Source organism: Scardinius erythrophthalmus (assembly GCF_964197995.2).
Source record: "Scardinius erythrophthalmus genome assembly, chromosome: 14".
Taxonomy (NCBI): Eukaryota; Metazoa; Chordata; class Actinopteri; order Cypriniformes; family Leuciscidae; genus Scardinius; species Scardinius erythrophthalmus.
In genome coordinates this window covers 39,108,284-39,127,165 of record NC_138234.1, presented here as the reverse complement: position 1 = coordinate 39,127,165, position 18,882 = coordinate 39,108,284, and the positions used below count along the sequence as shown (strand labels likewise).

Here is an 18,882-nt window from a genome sequence, read left to right as displayed (position 1 = left end):
CAGTCTTACTGTTCGGTGTCAAATTAGACCAATCTACGTTTTTATGTTACTGACTTTAAAAAGTTATTAATAGTTTTAAAGAATAAAATTGGATGACTAACTTGTAAGACTAGTCTTAAAAGTTTATGCAACTGGCCATTGGTCTGACGTTAGCCAGGCTAGGTTCAGAGCGTAACTATTATAAAAGAGTGAAATAAGAGTGTAAGAAAAGAGTTTTTTAAAGTTATTTTCCCAGTGAAATCCGGGAAAGAAACATTTTTCATACTTTTATTTCGAGGAACTCCGGTGAGTGTTTTGTTCCTCCATTGTTTTTCTGTAATCGTTCATATTTGTTCAATTATGATAACTAACAGACGATGAATAAATATTGAAATATGTTGTGACAGCGATAAAAGATAGTTTTGTCATAAAACCAATCGGATGTGTACCAATGTTAAAATCACATTCCAATTAATGTGCATCTGTTCATGCAAACGGAGCCATTTTGTGATAGTTTGACATTATTAATCAACTCTGGGGATATACTGTTGTATAATGTCTGGGGGAAAGCAGAGTATTTGATTATTTAATGACATTGTCTCAAACCTCTTTTTTCTTTGCAACAGTTACATCATCATCATCACCGCTGAATGCCAACTAAACCCTGAGGAGCCACAGCACTGCACATTTCTGACAACAATATCTCTCATGATGTCTGAAATGAGGTGACACGGTCCTTAAAATCATCAGTGTTGTGAAAACATGTTGTGAAAACTTATACAGTAAAAAGATGTCGTTTGACTGTCTACATTGGACACAATTAACTGTTGTCATGGGCCACCGTTGCAAATCCATTTGTGCTAGTCACAAACATCAGTTTATTTTCGGGTTTGTTGAGTTACTGTACCACGTCCAGTGTAGACAGCATCACTGATTATAATAGGCTCTATTGTCTTTAGTCACGTCTGGTGTAGACATGCCTGAACCAGCTTGAGTAATTATGACTATTAAAAAAAGTCTATAAAACTGACCATCATGACCAGGGATTCTCAACTCCGGCCATCAAGATACACTTTTCCTGCAGTTTATCTCCAACCCTGTAACATTCTAGTGGTACTGAAGACACTGATTGGAGCTAAACTCTGCAGGACAGTGGACGTCAATGGCCAGAGTTGAGAGCCCCTGATCTAAACAGATATGTAGATATATGCTCAAATATCTACAGCAGGGATGGGTAAACTCGGTCCTGGAGGGCCACTGAACCAGTTAACCAGTGTCTTCAGGACCACTAAAGCTACAGGCGGGTGAGTTTGATCAGGGCTGGACAGCGGCCCTCCAGGTTCGAGTTTGTCCATCCCTGATCTACAGTATGTCTGAGACTGATGCGACCCATCTAGGAGTTCAGATTTAAAATCTGTAATCTTTTTATTCCTTTTAAATAATAAACTGAACTATTTACTTGTTTAAGATGTGGCACAATGAATATGTAGCCAAAAGAAATCTGAATTACCACAGCATCAGATGACAGCACTTCACTTTTTATTTACATGTAAAATTGTCAAATTTAATCTTAAAACATTGAGCTAATCTCAAAACATTACTATTTATTCTTGTAAAAGGCCTACTATGAGATTATCTCCTAAAATAATGACTATTCCCAAAATCTTAGATTTGCCATTATACTAATCGCATTAATACTAAATGCAAATAATAAAATGCAAGTAACCATATCAATGTGCATAGTTTGGATATCAAAATAAGCAGCTGTATCAGCTTAGGGATTTGTACTAATTGACATCAGTGACTAAGCATCCCATCAAACTCTACGGTTTTCTGGTGCATAATATCTTTGTAAAAAAAATAGCCAAATGCTAGCCATGGAAGGCAGCCTGATACTAGCCATGGAGATTGAAATTATCAAGATATTTTGAGAAACTAGTCCTTTGTCATTCAGCCAAATAATCTTTGTCAGTTATTAATGAATCTCCATCAGTTTGTAGATTAGTGCTATTAAAGGGGTCATGAACTGCATTTCTTATTATTATTATATTTTATTTCCCTGATGTGCACTTATAATGTTAGTAGGATTTTCACATCAAATATGTTATAATTAAGACATTGTTTAAAAGTTAAAGTCCTAATTTTAGCCCTCTTATTTAAATGGGTGTCTCTTATGCCTTCAATGTAAGTCCACTGCTATGACTGGATAACATATTTGCATATATAATAAGTATTATACATGTGGAACTCTTTTGAAAACTTAAACTACGTTTTTACTTTTACAGCTTCTGAAATAACTAATAACTAAAAAGTGTTGATTATAGCATTACTGTATATTTAGATCTACTCCTATTGCAAAAGGTTGCTGTATTGTAGCCGGTCAGTCTGTTGAGCGCACAAATGCAGCAATCTCACAAATGTCAACACGATTTCTGCACTTTCATGAAATGCTTTCAATATAATTTACAGAGTGCAAACTATGCAAATGAGATTTATTATGCAGTGTAGAAAATCATCCCATCATTATAACTGGAGTGTTGGCGTTTCAGTCACTGGCTTGGTTGACTAAACAGGAGTCTGAGATCAGAAATCACTGATAGATTAGACATTACAACTAACGCACATGTTGCAGCATTACTGTTGGGTCCAAATCTTTCAATAAAGTCTGTCTGCAAAGCCTGCGTCAAACTCATTTACCAAAGAATCTGAACAAACCAAGCTCTAACTGATGCGAATGCTCTACTCACCTTCCTAACATTAAAATCCTTTGGAAGGTACAGTAATGTTATTTTTAGTCCAGTGATCCTGTTGTTCTTTCTGTCTATATAACACACCAGTGGGTTGGTCAAAGAGGAGATGATGACGAACTAGGGCTTGATCTGTGTGTTCATTATGTAATACAACCTTGAAATGGCACCTTGGTGTCAAGAAAAGCTGTTTTTGGACCAATGTGGAAAACATACAGTATGCTGTTATAGCACAATTTTATGTCAAAAGATTTGATTTCTCAGTTCATGACCCCTTTAATTGGTTTGAGGCTTTTAATCAAATAATATTTTGTTGATATTGATGATCGATGATGGTTTTTCTTGTTCGATGTGAGTGTTCATTGTCTATTTGCCAGGGTGATATTTTGGAGTATTTGACTGTTTTGTGAACTATTTTGATGAGCGTTTGTCACAGCCGCACTGAACTCTGATACTCTGTCCACACAGCCAACAGCACAAGTGCTCCTTATGCCAGGCATGGCCATTGGCCTCCTGAAGGAACGTTTCTGAGAAGATCAGCTGCAGAAGAAAGAAAGAGACAGACAGAGAGAGAATTCATAGGTGCTTATTTCACATACGCATCTCAAGCTAAAGAATATATCATGTTCAGGTTTCCTTATTTTCTTTTATTGCATTTTTCTTTAAGATGAAAGTGTTTTACCTCATCGCAGCCCAGGCAGCGAGGTCTGATGCTCTGGCAGTAATGGCGTCCGCACATCAGGGCTCCTTCCTTCCAGAAGTAAATGAGGTCCACCAGCGGCTCTCCACACTCACAGCACATGAAGCAGGAGGGATGCCAGAGTCTGGTGTAGCCTGCCCTGTCCGCATACACCACAGGCCTGTCCCGAGCGGCCGGCTGTCCACAGCCACTGCAGTGCTGCGAGACACACGCACAGCGTAAACATCAGGTATGAAGGAGACAGGTTAACAAAGAACGTCAAAATGGGGAAAATAATACTAGTCAAGTCAAGTCAAGTTTATTTATATAGCGCTTTTCACAACACAGGTTGTATCAAAGCAGCTTCACAGTATTAAATTAAAATAATACATCAATGTTTGTTTCTAGTGGAAAACGTCCACGTTTGGTAATGCTGATCAATAGTATTGTTGATTGATTAATTAAATAAAATTAAATATCCCCAAATATCCCCAACTGAGCAAGCCAAAGGCAACAGTGGCAAGGAACCGAAAAACTCCATCAGTGTCATGATTCTGCCTTCTTGTCTCTGATTTTCCCTGGTCTTGAGGCAGGATCATGACAGGCCCATGTTTTGTGTGTAAGCACATGGCCATTTGTTTGGCTGTGTGCTTGCGTTGTCTCGTCATGTAACCCTGTTTCCCCCTTGTTATCTCATCTTGTTATCATTATTGTATCATTGCCGTCACCTGTTTCCCTCATTAGTTTCTCCCTATTTAATCCCCTTGTGTTTTCTGTCCTGTGTCGGTTCATTGTGAATACTGCTGTGATGTTACTCTGTAAATCTTGGCTGTGCTATTATTTCATGTGAGTCATTGCAAAATAGTTCCTGTGAGTATCCTGTCTTCGTTACGAGTCCTGTGAAGATCCTGTTTGTGTATTTGCTGTTAGTTAGTGTCTAGACTTCTGTCAAGTTTATAGTCTAGTTAGTATCCTCAGTCTTGTCTTGTTTTACCCCATTGTGGGCTTTATTTTCCCCTTTTTGCCTATAATAAATCGTGTTTAGTGTACTTTGTCTGCGCCTGGGTTCTCCTTCCTCATCATCATAACAGAATGAACCGACCAAAGAAGAACCCAGCAGACAGTATGTCCTCCCAGCTCCAGCGACAAATGGAGATCCGTGAACAATGCTGGTTGTCGGCTCCCACCGACAGAAAGAGGGTCAACCTCCCATTCTCGTCCCAGGGTGAGTGGATCCTGAAGAATTATGCCCAACTCTGGGATCGTTTCTCCCGGGAGGAGCCGCAGGCTTCTTCCTCGAGGTCTCCACCATCTGCCTCGCTACCTGTGATCCCAGAGGGTCGTGTCCTGGGCGTTGTTGCCCTTGGTGATCCGGCTGGTTCCACCTCTCCTGAGGCCCCTTCTGCTCCCATTGTCCTCCATGGTAAACGAGGGAGACGAGTTTCCTGGGATTCCCCGTCTGAGTCTTCCTCGACCGAGTCAGCGCTGCCCGAGAACGCCATCCCTGCTCCTGTTGCGGTTCCAGCTGAACATCTCCAACTGGTCGTTAGTCCAGCTACAGATTCGGCTTCGCGTTCAAAGAGAAAGAAGAGGAGAAAGGGAGCCTCTCGCTCTTCATCTCTAGCTGTCCCAGGCGCTGTTCCAGAGCCCGCTGCTGCAAGCGCTGTTCCGGAGCCCGCTGCTGCAAGCGCTGTTCCGGAGCCCGCTGCTGCAAGCGCTGTTCCGGAGCCCGCTGCTGCAAGCGCTGTTCCGGAGCCCGCTGCTGCAAGCGCCGTTCCGGAGCCCGCTGCTGCAAGCGCCGTTCCGGAGCCCGCTGCTGCAAGCGCCGTTCCGGAGCCCGCTGCTGCAAGCGCCGTTCCGGAGCCCGCTGCTGCAAGCGCCGTTCCGGAGCCCGCTGCTGCAAGCGCCGTTCCGGAGCCCGCTGCTGCAAGCGCCGTTCCGGAGCCCGCTGCTGCAAGCGCCGTTCCGGAGCCCGCTGCTGCAAGCGCCGTTCCGGAGCCCGCTGCTGCAAGCGCCGTTCCGGAGCCCGCTGCTGCAAGCGCCGTTCCGGAGCCCGCTGCTGCAAGCGCCGTTCCGGAGCCCGCTGCTGCAAGCGCCGTTCCGGAGCCCGCTGCTGCAAGCGCCGTTCCGGAGCCCGCTGCTGCAAGCGCCGTTCCGGAGCCCGCTGCTGCAAGCGCCGTTCCGGAGCCCGCTGCTGCAAGCGCCGTTCCGGAGCCCGCTGCTGCAAGCGCCGTTCCGGAGCCCGCTGCTGCAAGCGCCGTCCCGGAGCCCGCTGCTGCAAGCGCCGTCCCGGAGCCCGCTGCTGCAAGCGCCGTCCCGGAGCCCGCTGCTGCAAGCGCCGTCCCGGAGCCCGCTGCTGCAAGCGCCGTCCCGGAGCCCGCTGCTGCAAGCGCCGTCCCGGAGCCCGCTGCTGCAAGCGCCGTCCCGGAGCCCGCTGCTGCAAGCGCCGTCCCGGAGCCCGCTGCTGCAAGCGCCGTCCCGGAGCCCGCTGCTGCAAGCGCCGTCCCAGAGCCCGCTGCTGCAAGCGCCGTCCCAGAGCCCGCTGCTGCAAGCGCCGTCCCAGAGCCCGCTGCTGCAAGCGCCGTCCCAGAGCCCGCTGCTGCAAGCGCCGTCCCAGAGCCCGCTGCTGCAAGCGCCGTCCCAGAGCCCGCTGCTGCAAGCGCCGTCCCAGAGCCCGCTGCTGCAAGCGCCGTCCCAGAGCCCGCTGCTGCAAGCGCCGTCCCAGAGCCCGCTGCTGCAAGCGCCGTCCCAGAGCCCGCTGCTGCAAGCGCCGTCCCAGAGCCCGCTGCTGCAAGCGCCGTCCCAGAGCCCGCTGCTGCAAGCGCCGTCCCAGAGCCCGCTGCTGCAAGCGCTGTCCCAGGCGCCGTCCCAGAGCCCGCTGCTGCAAGCGCTGTCCCAGGCGCCGTCCCAGAGCCCGCTGCTGCAAGCGCTGTCCCAGGCGCCGTCCCAGAGCCCGCTGCTGCAAGCGCTGTCCCAGGCGCCGTCCCAGAGCCCGCTGCTGCAAGCGCTGTCCCAGGCGCCGTCCCAGAGCCCGCTGCTGCAAGCGCTGTCCCAGGCGCCGTCCCAGAGCCCGCTGCTGCAAGCGCTGTCCCAGGCGCCGTCCCAGAGCCCGCTGCTGCAAGCGCTGTCCCAGGCGCCGTCCCAGAGCCCGCTGCTGCAAGCGCTGTCCCAGGCGCCGTCCCAGAGCCCGCTGCTGCAAGCGCTGTCCCAGGCGCCGTCCCAGAGCCCACTGCTGCAGGTGCTATTCCCGGATCTGCTGAGAGAGTTGCGGCCGACTTAGCAGCTAAAGAGATTCTTCAAGCTGTTTCTACCCCTAAGACAATGCCTGTCGTCTTAGCTGCTCGAGCCGTATCTGACTATCTTACCGCTCTTGTCAAGATCCTTGATGTCCCTGTCTGTCCTGTCAAGTCCTCTAGTCCGGAATCCACAGCTGCAAGAGATCCGGTTCCTGAGTCAGCTGCAGCCAGTGTTGATCTGAGGCCAGCCACCCAGAGCGCTGTTCCTAAGTCAGCCACCGCTTGCACTGTTCCTGCTAATGTGTCCAGTCCTGTCCCAGCGGATGTGTCCAGTCCTGTCCCAGCGGATGTGTCCAGTCCTGTCCCAGCGGATGTGTCCAGTCCTGTCCCAGCGGATGTGTCCAGTCCTGTCCCAGCGGATGTGTCCAGTCCTGTCCCAGCGGATGTGTCCAGTCCTGTCCCAGCGGATGTGTCCAGTCCTGTCCCAGCGGATGTGTCCAGTCCTGTCCCAGCGGATGTGTCCAGTCCTGTCCCAGCGGATGTGTCCAGTCCTGTCCCAGCGGATGTGTCCAGTCCTGTCCCAGCGGATGTGTCCAGTCCTGTCCCAGCGGATGTGTCTAGTCCTGTCCCAGCGGATGTGTCCAGTCCTGTCCCAGCGGATGTGTCCAGTCCTGTCCCAGCGGATGTGTCCAGTCCTGTCCCAGCGGATGTGTCCAGTCCTGTCCCAACTAATAGGAGGATGTCTGTGTCCAGCCCTGTCCCAACTGACTGGAGGATGTCTGTGTCCAGCCCTGTACCAACTGACTGGAGGATGTCTGTGTCCAGCCCTGTACCAGCTGTCACCCGACCTCTGTTTGTTTCCCCGGACACCCCTGTCACCACTTCACCCCGGTCTGTTTCCCCTAAGACTGTTCCTCGTGTTTCCCCATCCAAGTCTGCCCGGACCCCTCGTCCTCAGCCATCGTCCTGTCCACCCAAGACCACAGTCCCACCCACCCACCCTGGACATTCCCCCATGAACTCTGTGTTGTCTCCACCTCCTCTGCCTTGTCTGTTGTTTTTGATTTTTCACCCCAACCCTGCTATTGTTTATTCATGTTTGCCGTTGTTGGTTTTTGTCATGTTTTGTTGGTTTGTGTCCATGTCTCAGTCCGTCATGTCACGTGTTTAGTGTTCCCTTAGGGAGCGTCTGGAAGCCGCTCCTTAAGGGAGGGGTTCTGTCATGATTCTGCCTTGTCTCTGATTTTCCCTGGTCTTGAGGCAGGATCATGACAGGCCCATGTTTTGTGTGTAAGCACATGGCCATTTGTTTGGCTGTGTGCTTGCGTTGTCTCGTCATGTAACCCCGCCCCCTTGTTATCTCATCTTGTTATCATTATTGTATCATTGCCGTCACCTGTTTCCCTCATTAGTTTCTCCCTATTTAATCCCCTTGTGTTTTCTGTCCTGTGTCGGTTCATTGTGAATACTGCTGTGATGTTAACTCTGTGAATCTTGGCTGTGCTATTATTTCATGTGAGTCATTGCAAAATAGTTCCTGTGAGTATCCTGTCTTCGTTACGAGTCCTGTGAAGATCCTGTTTGTGTATTTGCTGTTAGTTAGTGTCTAGACTTCTGTCAAGTTTATAGTCTAGTTAGTATCCTCAGTCTTGTCTTGTTTTACCCCATTGTGGGCTTTATTTTCCCCTTTTTGCCTATAATAAATCGTGTTTAGTGTACTTTGTCTGCGCCTGGGTTCTCCTTCCTCATCATCATAACAATCAGGTGACCTAATGGAGAAAAAAAACAACCTTGGGAGAACCCAGGCTCAGTCGGGGGCCAGTTCTCCTCTGGCGTTTATGAACTAGAGACCGGATTTAACTGTAAGATTAAAAATATTATATGAATGCCTGGCTGAAGAGATGCGTCTTTAATCTAGTTTTAAACTGGGAGAGCGAGTCTGAGCAACGAACAGTATCCGGAAGACTATTCCAGAGTTTTGGAGCTAAATGTGAAAATGCTCTCCCTCCTTTGGTGGACCTAGATATCCTAGGTATGACCAAACGCCTCGAATTTAGTGATCTTAAAGAGCGCGATGGATTATAGGGCGATAGAAGATCCGTTAAATAGACTGGAGCTAAGCCGTTTAGGGCTTTATAAGTCAGTAGCAATACCTTGTAATTAATACGGAACTTTATAGGTAACCAATGTAGTGATGATTAAATTGGTGTTATATGATCATATTTTCTTGATCTAGTAAGAACTCTAGCGGCTGCATTTTGGACTAACTGTAGCTTGTTTATTGAGGATGCAGGACAACCAGCTAATAAAGCATTACAGTAATCTAGTCTCGAGGTCATGAATGCATGAACTAACTTTTCTGCATCAGAAACTGATAGCATGTTATGTAGCTTAGCAATGTTTCTAAGGTGGAAAAAGGCTGTTCTTGTAACATATGAAATATGATTTTCGAAAGACAGGTTGCAGTCTAATATAACACCCAGGTCTTTTACTGTAGATGATAAAGTAACAGGACATCCTACTATGTTAAAGTTGTATTGTGAGAGGTTTTGTGGGTGGTTTTTTGAACCGATGATTAGTACCTCTGTCTTGTCTGGATTTAATAAAAGAAAATTGCGCGTCATCCAATCTTTTATATCTTTAACACACTCTGTCAGTTTGGATAATTTAGCGTTTTCATCTGGCCGTGATGAAATATAGATTTGAGTGTCATCAGCATAACAATGGAAACTAATTCCATGTTTCCTTATAATATTTCCAAGTGGCAGCATATATATTGAGAATAACAGAGGGCCTAACACAGATCCTTGCGGCACTCCATAGTTTACTGAAGTTATGATAGATTTTTCTCCATTTAAATAGACAAAATGGTAGCGGTCAGATAAGTATGATCTGAACCAGTTTAATGCTTGTCCTTGAACACCAGTATAATTTTGTAGTCGATGTCACCCCTCATTTATACTGCAAACGTCAGCGGTGCATTACGTCTGCGACAAGGTTTTATTCCGTCCTCCCCCGGTGCCAACTCACACCAGGAGCATTTCAGAAGCGGAGCAACTGGATGCGCAAGACCACGTGATTTGCCTGTCCGACGTGGTTTTTCTTGATTTTTGAGTTTCTACCATACAGTCTATGGTTTCTACCAAGGATATGGTGTGTAATACGTTTGGGAGTTTGCACAGGGTGTTTATTTTGAATTTGACAATGTTTTTTTGACTTTTATTTTGTATTCCCGGTGTGACTTGGCGACAAAAATTGACTAGGCGCCTATATTTAGCAAAGCGGCGCGGAGAGCCGCTTCTGGGAAGCTTCTGAAATGCGCCGCGTTGCGGCCGGTGTAAACACAAGCATTGACTAGAATGGGCGCGATCAGCTCCGGTAGCCGTGTCGCAGCCGTAATGCGCCGCAGATGTGTGCAGTGTAAATGAGGGGTAAGAGTATTGTGTGATCTATAGTATCGAACACAGCACTAAGATCAAGTAAAACTAGTATTGAGATACAGCCTTGTTCAGAAGCTAATAGTAATCATTTGTGATTTTAACGAGCACAGTTTCAGTGCTATGGTGCGGCCTGAATCCAGACTGAAACTTTTCATAGATGTCATTTTCTTGCAAGAAAGAGCCCAGTTGGGCGGACACAACTTTTTCTAGTATTTTAGACATAAAAGGAAGATTTGAAATGGGTCTATAAATTGCTAGATTATGTGGGTCTAATTGTGGTTTCTTAATGAGAGGTTTTATAACTGCCAGTTTAAATGTTCTTGGAACATGACCTAAAGTTAAAGATGAGTTAATAATATTGAGGAGAGGCTCTTCCACTATAGGTAACACTTCTTTCAGTAGTTTAGTTGGTATAGGGTCTAATAAACATGTTGTTGTTTTAGATGAGGTGATAAGTTTATTTAACTCTTTTTGTTCTATAGTTGTAAAGCACTGTAATTGTTCTTGCGGGGTGATAATTGAGGCTAAATTATAAGGCGCGATTGAGGATTGAATGTTTACAATTGTGGTTCTGATGCTTTCTATTTTCTCAGTGAAGTTCATGAAATCATTACTACTAAACTGTAATGGGATATTTTGTTCCGGTGACGCTTGTTTACTTGTTAGTCTAGCCACGGTGTTAAATAAAAACCTTGGATTATTTTGGTTGTTTTCTATTAGTTTGCGGAGGTGCTCAGCCCTGGCTGCTTTTAGGGCCTTTTTATAATGTGACATACTGTCTTTCCATGCGATTCTAAAGACCTCTAAATTAGTTTGTTTCCGTTTACGCTCTAAATTACGGGTTTCTCTCTTTAGAACATGCGTAGTATTGTTGTACCATGGTGCTTTACTTTTCTCTCTGACCTTTTTTAATCTAATAGGTGCAACAATATCCAATTTTCCAGAGAGAATGGTACTCATAGTGCTAGTTAATTCCTCTAGTTCATCTGTTTGTTTGGGTTCACTGAGCAGCTGAGACAGATCAGATTAACAATTTGAAAAATTATCTATGGTGGATGGAAGGATTGTTCTGCCTGGTCGATAACGCGGCGCAGCATGATATATTACAGGGGTACGTAATATGCAAGTTACCATGTAATGGTCAGTGACATCATCACTTTGTGGAATCATATCTATATCGGTTGGATCGGTTCCATGCACAAATTTGGTAACCAACAATGATGACCACTTGCTATAGTGAGTGAACACTTTTTGTATCGGAGACAATTGCTCCGACAATCGAGTGTGTGATTAAAACGGTCCGGTAACGTTTTGCTTGACAAAAGGAATTTAATAATTCTGTAAACCCAGCCCCTAACGCATCATTTGGATTATCTACGTGTATGTTAAAATCTCCAACAATTAATGCTTTATCGACATTGACTAATTGGTCTGAGAGAAAATCCGCAAACTCTTTTAGGAAATCAGCGTAAGGCCCAGGCGGTCTATATACGGTAGCCAAGGCTAGAGATAATAGGGATGTTTTTCTTACATCTGAGGGCATAACATTTAGTACTAGTACTTCAAACGAAATAAACTTATAACCCGTTTTCTGAGTAACATTGAGAATATCTCTATAGATTGTTGCAACACCGCCGCCACGACCAATCGGACAGGGCTCATGTTTATAGGAGAATCCTGATGGAGTAGACTCATTTAGACCGAAATAATCATTTGGTTTAAGCCAGGTTTCAGTAAGGCAAAGTACATAGAAGCTATTATCTGTGACTATTTCATTTACAATAACTGCCTTAGGTGTGAGTGATCTAATGTTTAGAAGACCTAGTTTTAGAAATGTTTTTTGTTTACTAATAGCAACATTTTCTGTTTTAATAACAATTAGATTTTTCCTAGATCCTGCAGTAGATTTATTATTTGATCTGACTAAACGAGGAATAGACACAGTTTCTATGCAATGTTCTACACTAGTATTTATATCAGTTAAATTGGTGCAGCAGAGACTATGATTTGGACTTTTGGTTACTAGTCAAAAGGTAACCAAAATTTACTAGTTATTTACTTGCTAACACAGATGATGACCAAGAAAACGGTCACAGTTGATAAATGTCAGTTTATTAGCTTTCACTTACAACACTGAATATTTATACAGCAATTGTCTCCGATACAAAAAGTGTTCACTCACTATAGCAAGTGGTCATCATTGGTGGTTACCAAATTTGTGCACACATGAAAGCCGTTAAAAACAGAAAGCTTGTCGCCTACACATACCTTGTAAAATGCCCTTTATCAGCTTTTAATGCCCATTGTTATTTTTTAAGTGTTTTTTGCAAATGGAAGGAAAATAATGACAAGTGTTTTTGAAACAAAAAAGCTTGTTGAATTGCACTACTTGAAAAACTATGCATTGCATTAACCCTGTTTGCATTTTAATGCATTGTATTTTAATGGGCTGAAATTCAACATGGTTGTATATTTAAGCTGTATATATTTCAATTCAAAACATTTCACACACATTTTTATTATTAAAAATTCAATAATCCATATTCACCTTTCAGATTTCACTTCCATAATATTCATTCTGTTTAAAAATACAACCTATAATATTCGACAGGCAATTTTCGGTCCATTTTATTTCGCTTTACAGATTCGCTTCCACAAATTCAGGGGTTCAAATTCGACAGAAAATTCACCATTTGACATCCGGGAACGACAGGAATATCTGCTGTTAGTCGACCTCACCAGCAGGGGGCGCAAGCGGCTGTTGACGAAGAAAACTATAGTGAGAGAGTCATTCGCTCATAAAAATGGGTTTACAGAAATGGAGCAAGCGATAAGTGTGTGTTTGTGTGATGATGATTATCAGGACCAGTATATCTATAGAAAAGCTGATAAAGACACAAAAGCTGTTTACACATTTAAGTCTTCACAGTTAGTTTTGCACATGTAAGCAGCTTTCTCTACCGTGAACGAGATTATAATGTTATCCCCCGATGCGAGTAGTATGAAGCTGCAGACTCGGAGCCTGCACCTACAGTCCCGCACCCAGAGTCCCGCATTCTCAGACCCCTTGTTTTTCGAGACAGCGCCTCCTATCAAATTGGATCGGATAAACATTTGAAACGTGAGTATCGTCAATTTTATTTAGCGAATCATACTCATTCGATTTATTTTTTTAATCAAACTACTTTATAGCTCATGATACACCAACATATGAATAGTCCATTTAATATTTGTAAAGATAGTTTGTAACAAAATTTGAGCCGTTAATGTATGTTTTTTCGCCTTTTTTCCCCGAAAATATTTTGATAGCTAACGTTAGCCTTTAACCTTGGACTTTTTGTAGACAAGCCATTGTAAAAAATTTATTAAAATGAGTTGACATTAAAGTAGACAGATTAAATACATTAAGTGTGTTAATATCAAAGAATGTCATCATCAATTATTTAATCAGATTTACCTTTTTTTAATTACCGGACCTTTTCTCCTAAAACTATAAATTGAATTAATTTAACTGTGATATGAAGTTGTTGCCAGCCATTTACAACTCATACAATTGTCTAATAATCAAATTTACTATGCCTTCACTATGTATTAACCAGTCTATGGTATTATTTTTACACAATATTTTTGACAATGGCATTCATCTTTTATTTTAGTGAAGTCGAGGAATTTGACAGAGCAATTGCAAAAAGAATGAAAAAAGAAGAAACATTCGCCTACCAGAAAGTAATTATTTTACCTTATGCATTTACATTACATTTTACATTTATTCATTTAGCAGATGCTTTTGTCCAAAGCAACTTATAAATGAAGAGTTTTTTTAATGCAATTGAAGACGAAAAGTAAAGTCACTAACACATTTCTTTCTTCCTTTTTTCTTTGCTTTGTCCTGTTTACAGCAAGATGATGTTTAGGTGATCGTTAAATAAAGTACAGAATTGTTTATTATTGGTGTTTTGTCTATTCTAATTTGAGTTTTGCTTTGCATTCAAAATATCAAAAAACAGGTTTTGTAATGTTAGCATGGTATAATGTTAATTAGACAATTTGTATAGGCAATATAATATCACAATATTTTTCAGAAGATAGTTCAATCTGTAATTGTATCCCTTCCATCAGTAATTTTCTTTCAATTACACCCACGCTCAAAAAATAACTACTGGGTAATTTGTTAGTCAGAGAACACAATGAGTTTTTTTTTTTTGGCACATGCATTAAGCAGGGAACGCAAATTAAATGAGACCGTAATATTGCATCCTATTGTTTTCAATGGCATTTGGATAAGGGTGTTATACGATCTTCGAAACAGTAGGAGGCGCTGTCTCGAAAAACGAGGGGTCTGAGAATGCGGGACTCTGGGTGCGGGACTCTAGATCCAGGCTCCGAGTCTGCAGCTTCATATAATTGGGCCCGATGTTCAGATAAAACTTTAATCTGAGGTAGTTGACATATTTCTCTCAGTTGTTTAGTTTTCTTAACTTTACAGTATATCATGGTGCTGTGCTGCAGAACTGGGGATTCCCTCAATACCTCATTCTCCAGGATTTCCCTGTGGTCAGGACACTTAAAGGGATAGTTCACCCAAAAATGAAAATTAGCCCATGATTTACTCACCCTGAAGCCATCCTAGGTGTATATGACATTTGAAAAATGTCCTGGCTCTTCCCAGCTTTATAATGGGAGTCAATGGATATCTTTTTTTGGAAGTCCATCAAACCCTATCCACCCGTGATAGGTTGTATTTTTAAACATAATGAATATTAGGTAGTGAAATCTGAATGTTGAATATGGTTTATTGAATTTTTAATAATAAAAATGTGTGTGAAATGTTTTGAATTTAAATATTAACAGCTGACATATACAACCAGCTGACATATACAACCATAAAAATGCAAGACCTAAAAATACAATGCATTAAAATGCAAGCAGGGTTAATGCAATGTGTATTTTTTTAGGTAGTGCAATTCAACAGGCTTTTTTGTTTCAAAAACATTTGTCATTATTTTACTTCCATATTTGCAAGTCTATCACTTTTATAACTTCACAACCTTTTCTTCTTCTGAAAAAAATTGGCCTAAATGATTACACATTGTGTTGCTTATTGAGGAGAGGTGTACTGTATGACTGAAGGGATTGGGTATAATGTCAAAAATCCTATAGACATCGGAAACTGATCAAATCTTTGGATCTGAAAGTCATCGGTTTACACAGTTGGTGTTTTGACAACCATATCTAATCGCAGTCTGGTTCATACAACAACTTATATGCAGTATTCAAGCCGCTACTGTATTAATCAATAACCAACCTTTTCCATTCTTGTATCTATAGTAAATAAAGTGCAAATCAAAGATAACAACATCCAAAAATCTTTATTAAATGAGTCCAATCAAGGCATCGATGTCAGTAGCAGTGTAACACAGAGAAAGTCTCGCAACCCACTGGTTGAGAAACACTGGTTTAATTTACAAAAGAAATTGATTCCGCTAAGCAGTGTAGTCGGGGCCATACACATGTATACACTGTATACATTTCCCCAAAGCTGTCTGTCTTTTTTTCTTCTTTTAACATTACCACAACATTCTTAACTATTTAACAATATCACATAACGTTTATTTGTTCTCTTTTTCTTCTTCTTCTGTGGTTTGGTTTTGCATACACACAATCTGTAGGGGTTTTCTTTGGGATACTCGTTTGCTCAGCATCACTCTTATTGCAATGTTCTCTTGGAGCCACAGTTTAATCAACGTTCTCATTGAATTCTGTTTCTGGAATTTTCAACTAATCCCTCCTGTTTCTGCGAAGAGTCTCACCATAATCAAGTCAAGTCAAGTCAAGTCATCTTCATTTATATAGCGCTTTTAACAATGTAGATTGTTTCAAAGCAGCTTTACAGAGATAAGCGTATAATTTAAGGTAACAGAGATTGTTTTGGCTTTATAGCAGAGTTAAGTTATTTTCCATCTAAAGTTAGTTTTGATTGATTTGCTTCCGTCGCAACGATCATTCGTTATTAAATTAGGGGCCGCTAAGACGACACCATTCCCTCTACACAGACTTTAAACGCGAACCTGTGAGAAACGCTGATGGCGTTCACATGCGCATTTAGAATGGGTTCTATAGTTATGTGCGTTTGAAAATACGCAGGTTTGCGTAATCACTGAGTACTTCATAAGATCTAAGGACGATCTCTTTCAGAACCTTTGCTTTTGGTCCCCATTCACCATCACATCTTACTCGCACCAAATCTTTACATTCAAGTGGGCGTAAAGGTTAAAAACAACAAAAACTCAGGCAAAACATGCATAAAAACACCCATTGCAAATTTTTCATTAAAAGTATAATATATTAAATGCAATTCACTAATCATCTAATAAAATTAAAGGGATGGTTCGGAGTAAAATCAACCTAAAGTCCTTTGCACCATGACCTCGAGCCAAACACCCCCCCCCCCCCCACAAGCCTTTTTTCCCCTTGGTTGAACATTATTAAACTTAGAGCTCATTTAGAGATATCAGCCGGATGGCTTAGTGATCCTATGGCTAATGCTACTGCTAACCCGGACATCGACGTCACTTCAGTGGTTTGGGAAAAGCACGTTAAAGTCCTGACAGAAAGCGATGCATAAGGATGTAGTGTAACGACGCCCAGTTCCAGGAATGCACTAATATTTTGTTGGTAGTACCAGTTTGCAACAATTATTAGTTAACACTAAGTTGTCAACACTTCAGAAAAAAGAATAATTTGTCATTACTACATCCTTATGCATCGCTTTTTCAGGACTTTATGTGCTTTTCCCAAATCACTGAAATGACGTCGATGTCCGGGTTAGCGGTAGCATGAGCCATCAGGCAAGTGTTATTTAAATACATTCCTGGGGCCGGTTGCACCAGCTGTGTGTAAGTTATAACTTTGCCTAGTTTTGACGTAAATGGACACTAAGTTACGACTTGCGCACTTCTAAATATTTTTGCGTTGCACCATTAAACTTAGTTGAAGCGTAACTCATAAACTAAATATTTACGGCAGCCTACGATCAGGAGTAACGGATGGAATAAAATATCAGACAGACTGAACTGCAGCTCATCTTTTAGCTGACAGACTTCAATTCTTTAGACATATATGATTATTTATGCTCACATTTACACTCGCTTATATTTTAAGAGAGAGAACATTATGTGAAAAGATTACTTTGTTAGCGTCTCTTTAACACGAACCAATCCTAAACAGCAGGCCACTGCGTGCATCGGTCCATGTTGTGCATGTCAAATATCAGTCATAATCAATAAACGTAATTTCTTATGTTTTTTGTATCAATATTTATTTATTGATCCTTATTCATTTCATTTCAAATACAGTTTCTGAATGTTATTTACATATAAAAACACTTATGCTATTCATGATCAAGTATCGTATTTAATGGAAATGTTAGTAACGTGAGGCAAAAGAATAAAGGATAAACTGAAATTCACAGCATCTCAACACAACATCTGCTCACGTATTTGAAGGCTGCTATTGGATCATCGAGGCTAAACGTCATATTATGCGACTACGCATTACTTTACCGAGAGCTTACGACCTACTAGCCACTCCTCTGCCTTACGAACAAATGGTGCAACGGAATAAAGTTCAGAGTTAGTTACAAACTAGCTAGTAGTTACTAAGCCTCTAGTGTGGACATTACGTTCCAATTTAAGAGAGAACTTAAAAACGGCTGGTGCAACCCTACCCTGATGTACTTACAAACTTTCCAATGCCTCGTTTTATGAGTACAGAAGAACCTATTTGTACTACTGTATAAGTTTGGTACCATTCTCGCATTATTAGTGGGGTAATTTACCAGATACAGCCTTGGATCCATTAGCGCCTGCACTTAAGCCATCCGGATGATATCTCTGAATGAGCTCTAACTTTAATAATGTTCAACCAAGGGAAAAAAGGCTTCTCTGGGGTGTTTGGCTCGAGGTCATGGTGCAAAGGACCCTAGGTTGATTTTACACCGAACCATCCCTTTAACAATCAAGTGTCGGTGTAATGTATTCTTTTATAAATTTTCAGGCCTTGTTTTGTTTGTTTTACAGATGGCTCAGCTAAACCGAAAAAAAAGTTACCAATAACTACTATTTTTCCTTTTAATTATACAAATGTCTCATTAAAACATCTACAAATGTATAAAACTGATCAGAGATTAGTTAAAACCCATAAAGACTTCAGTTACGACATATCGAAGCATCGTCACAATCACAGACTGTCCTCTTTCTGCTGTCAGTGTGAACCCACATACCCATTTTGTAGGATTCGGCTCATCATTATAAGTATTCTTATCTTTCTGTCTTGTAGAAGCCTTTTGTTGGCAGAAGGTTCGCCTGCTCCCCCGTGTTCAGTTTAAAGGCTCATCTAAATTAGCCCTCCACTCGTGCTTGGTTCTCACTTCATCCACCACAGCCTCCACAAAGAACTGCTCATCCTCACTGTTGTCTTTTGCTCTTTCTACAACTCAAACTTTCTTTTTAGTCAAGCAGAATCTTGCTAAATTATTTTTTTCCACCACACTTGTGACAGTCTTTGCCAGGCATTTCTGTAGTGCATGGTTGTTACCACATCTGTTATAGTCCTTAATGTCCATTCGTCTCGGTTTGCAGTGTTTTTCCTTGCTGCTTTGAGTTGCAAATTTGCTCTCTGACGCTTGGCAGATACAGTCTTCTTATTTTCTCATCCAGAATGCCAATTTGATCCCTGATCATCAAATCAGACACAATTGCACAACTTGCTTTTCAGACGTAAATCTGTCATGTACTATTCAA

General features: G+C 42.3%; 1 protein-coding gene across 1 annotated transcript in view; it reads right to left on the bottom strand.

Moving 5' to 3' along the window:
• Positions 1–1,497: 1,497 nt before the first annotated feature.
• lmcd1 (LIM and cysteine-rich domains 1) overlaps positions 1,498–18,882 on the bottom strand; it is a 79,160-nt gene continuing 61,775 nt past the window's right edge. Inside the window, exons 5-6 of the mRNA XM_081384395.1 lie at positions 3,409–3,624; positions 1,498–3,266 (exon numbers count right to left, since the gene is read on the bottom strand). Coding sequence (XP_081240521.1) covers positions 3,138–3,266; positions 3,409–3,624 — 345 coding nt within the window. The 3' untranslated portion in view covers positions 1,498–3,137. The remainder of the gene's footprint in view (positions 3,267–3,408; positions 3,625–18,882) is intronic.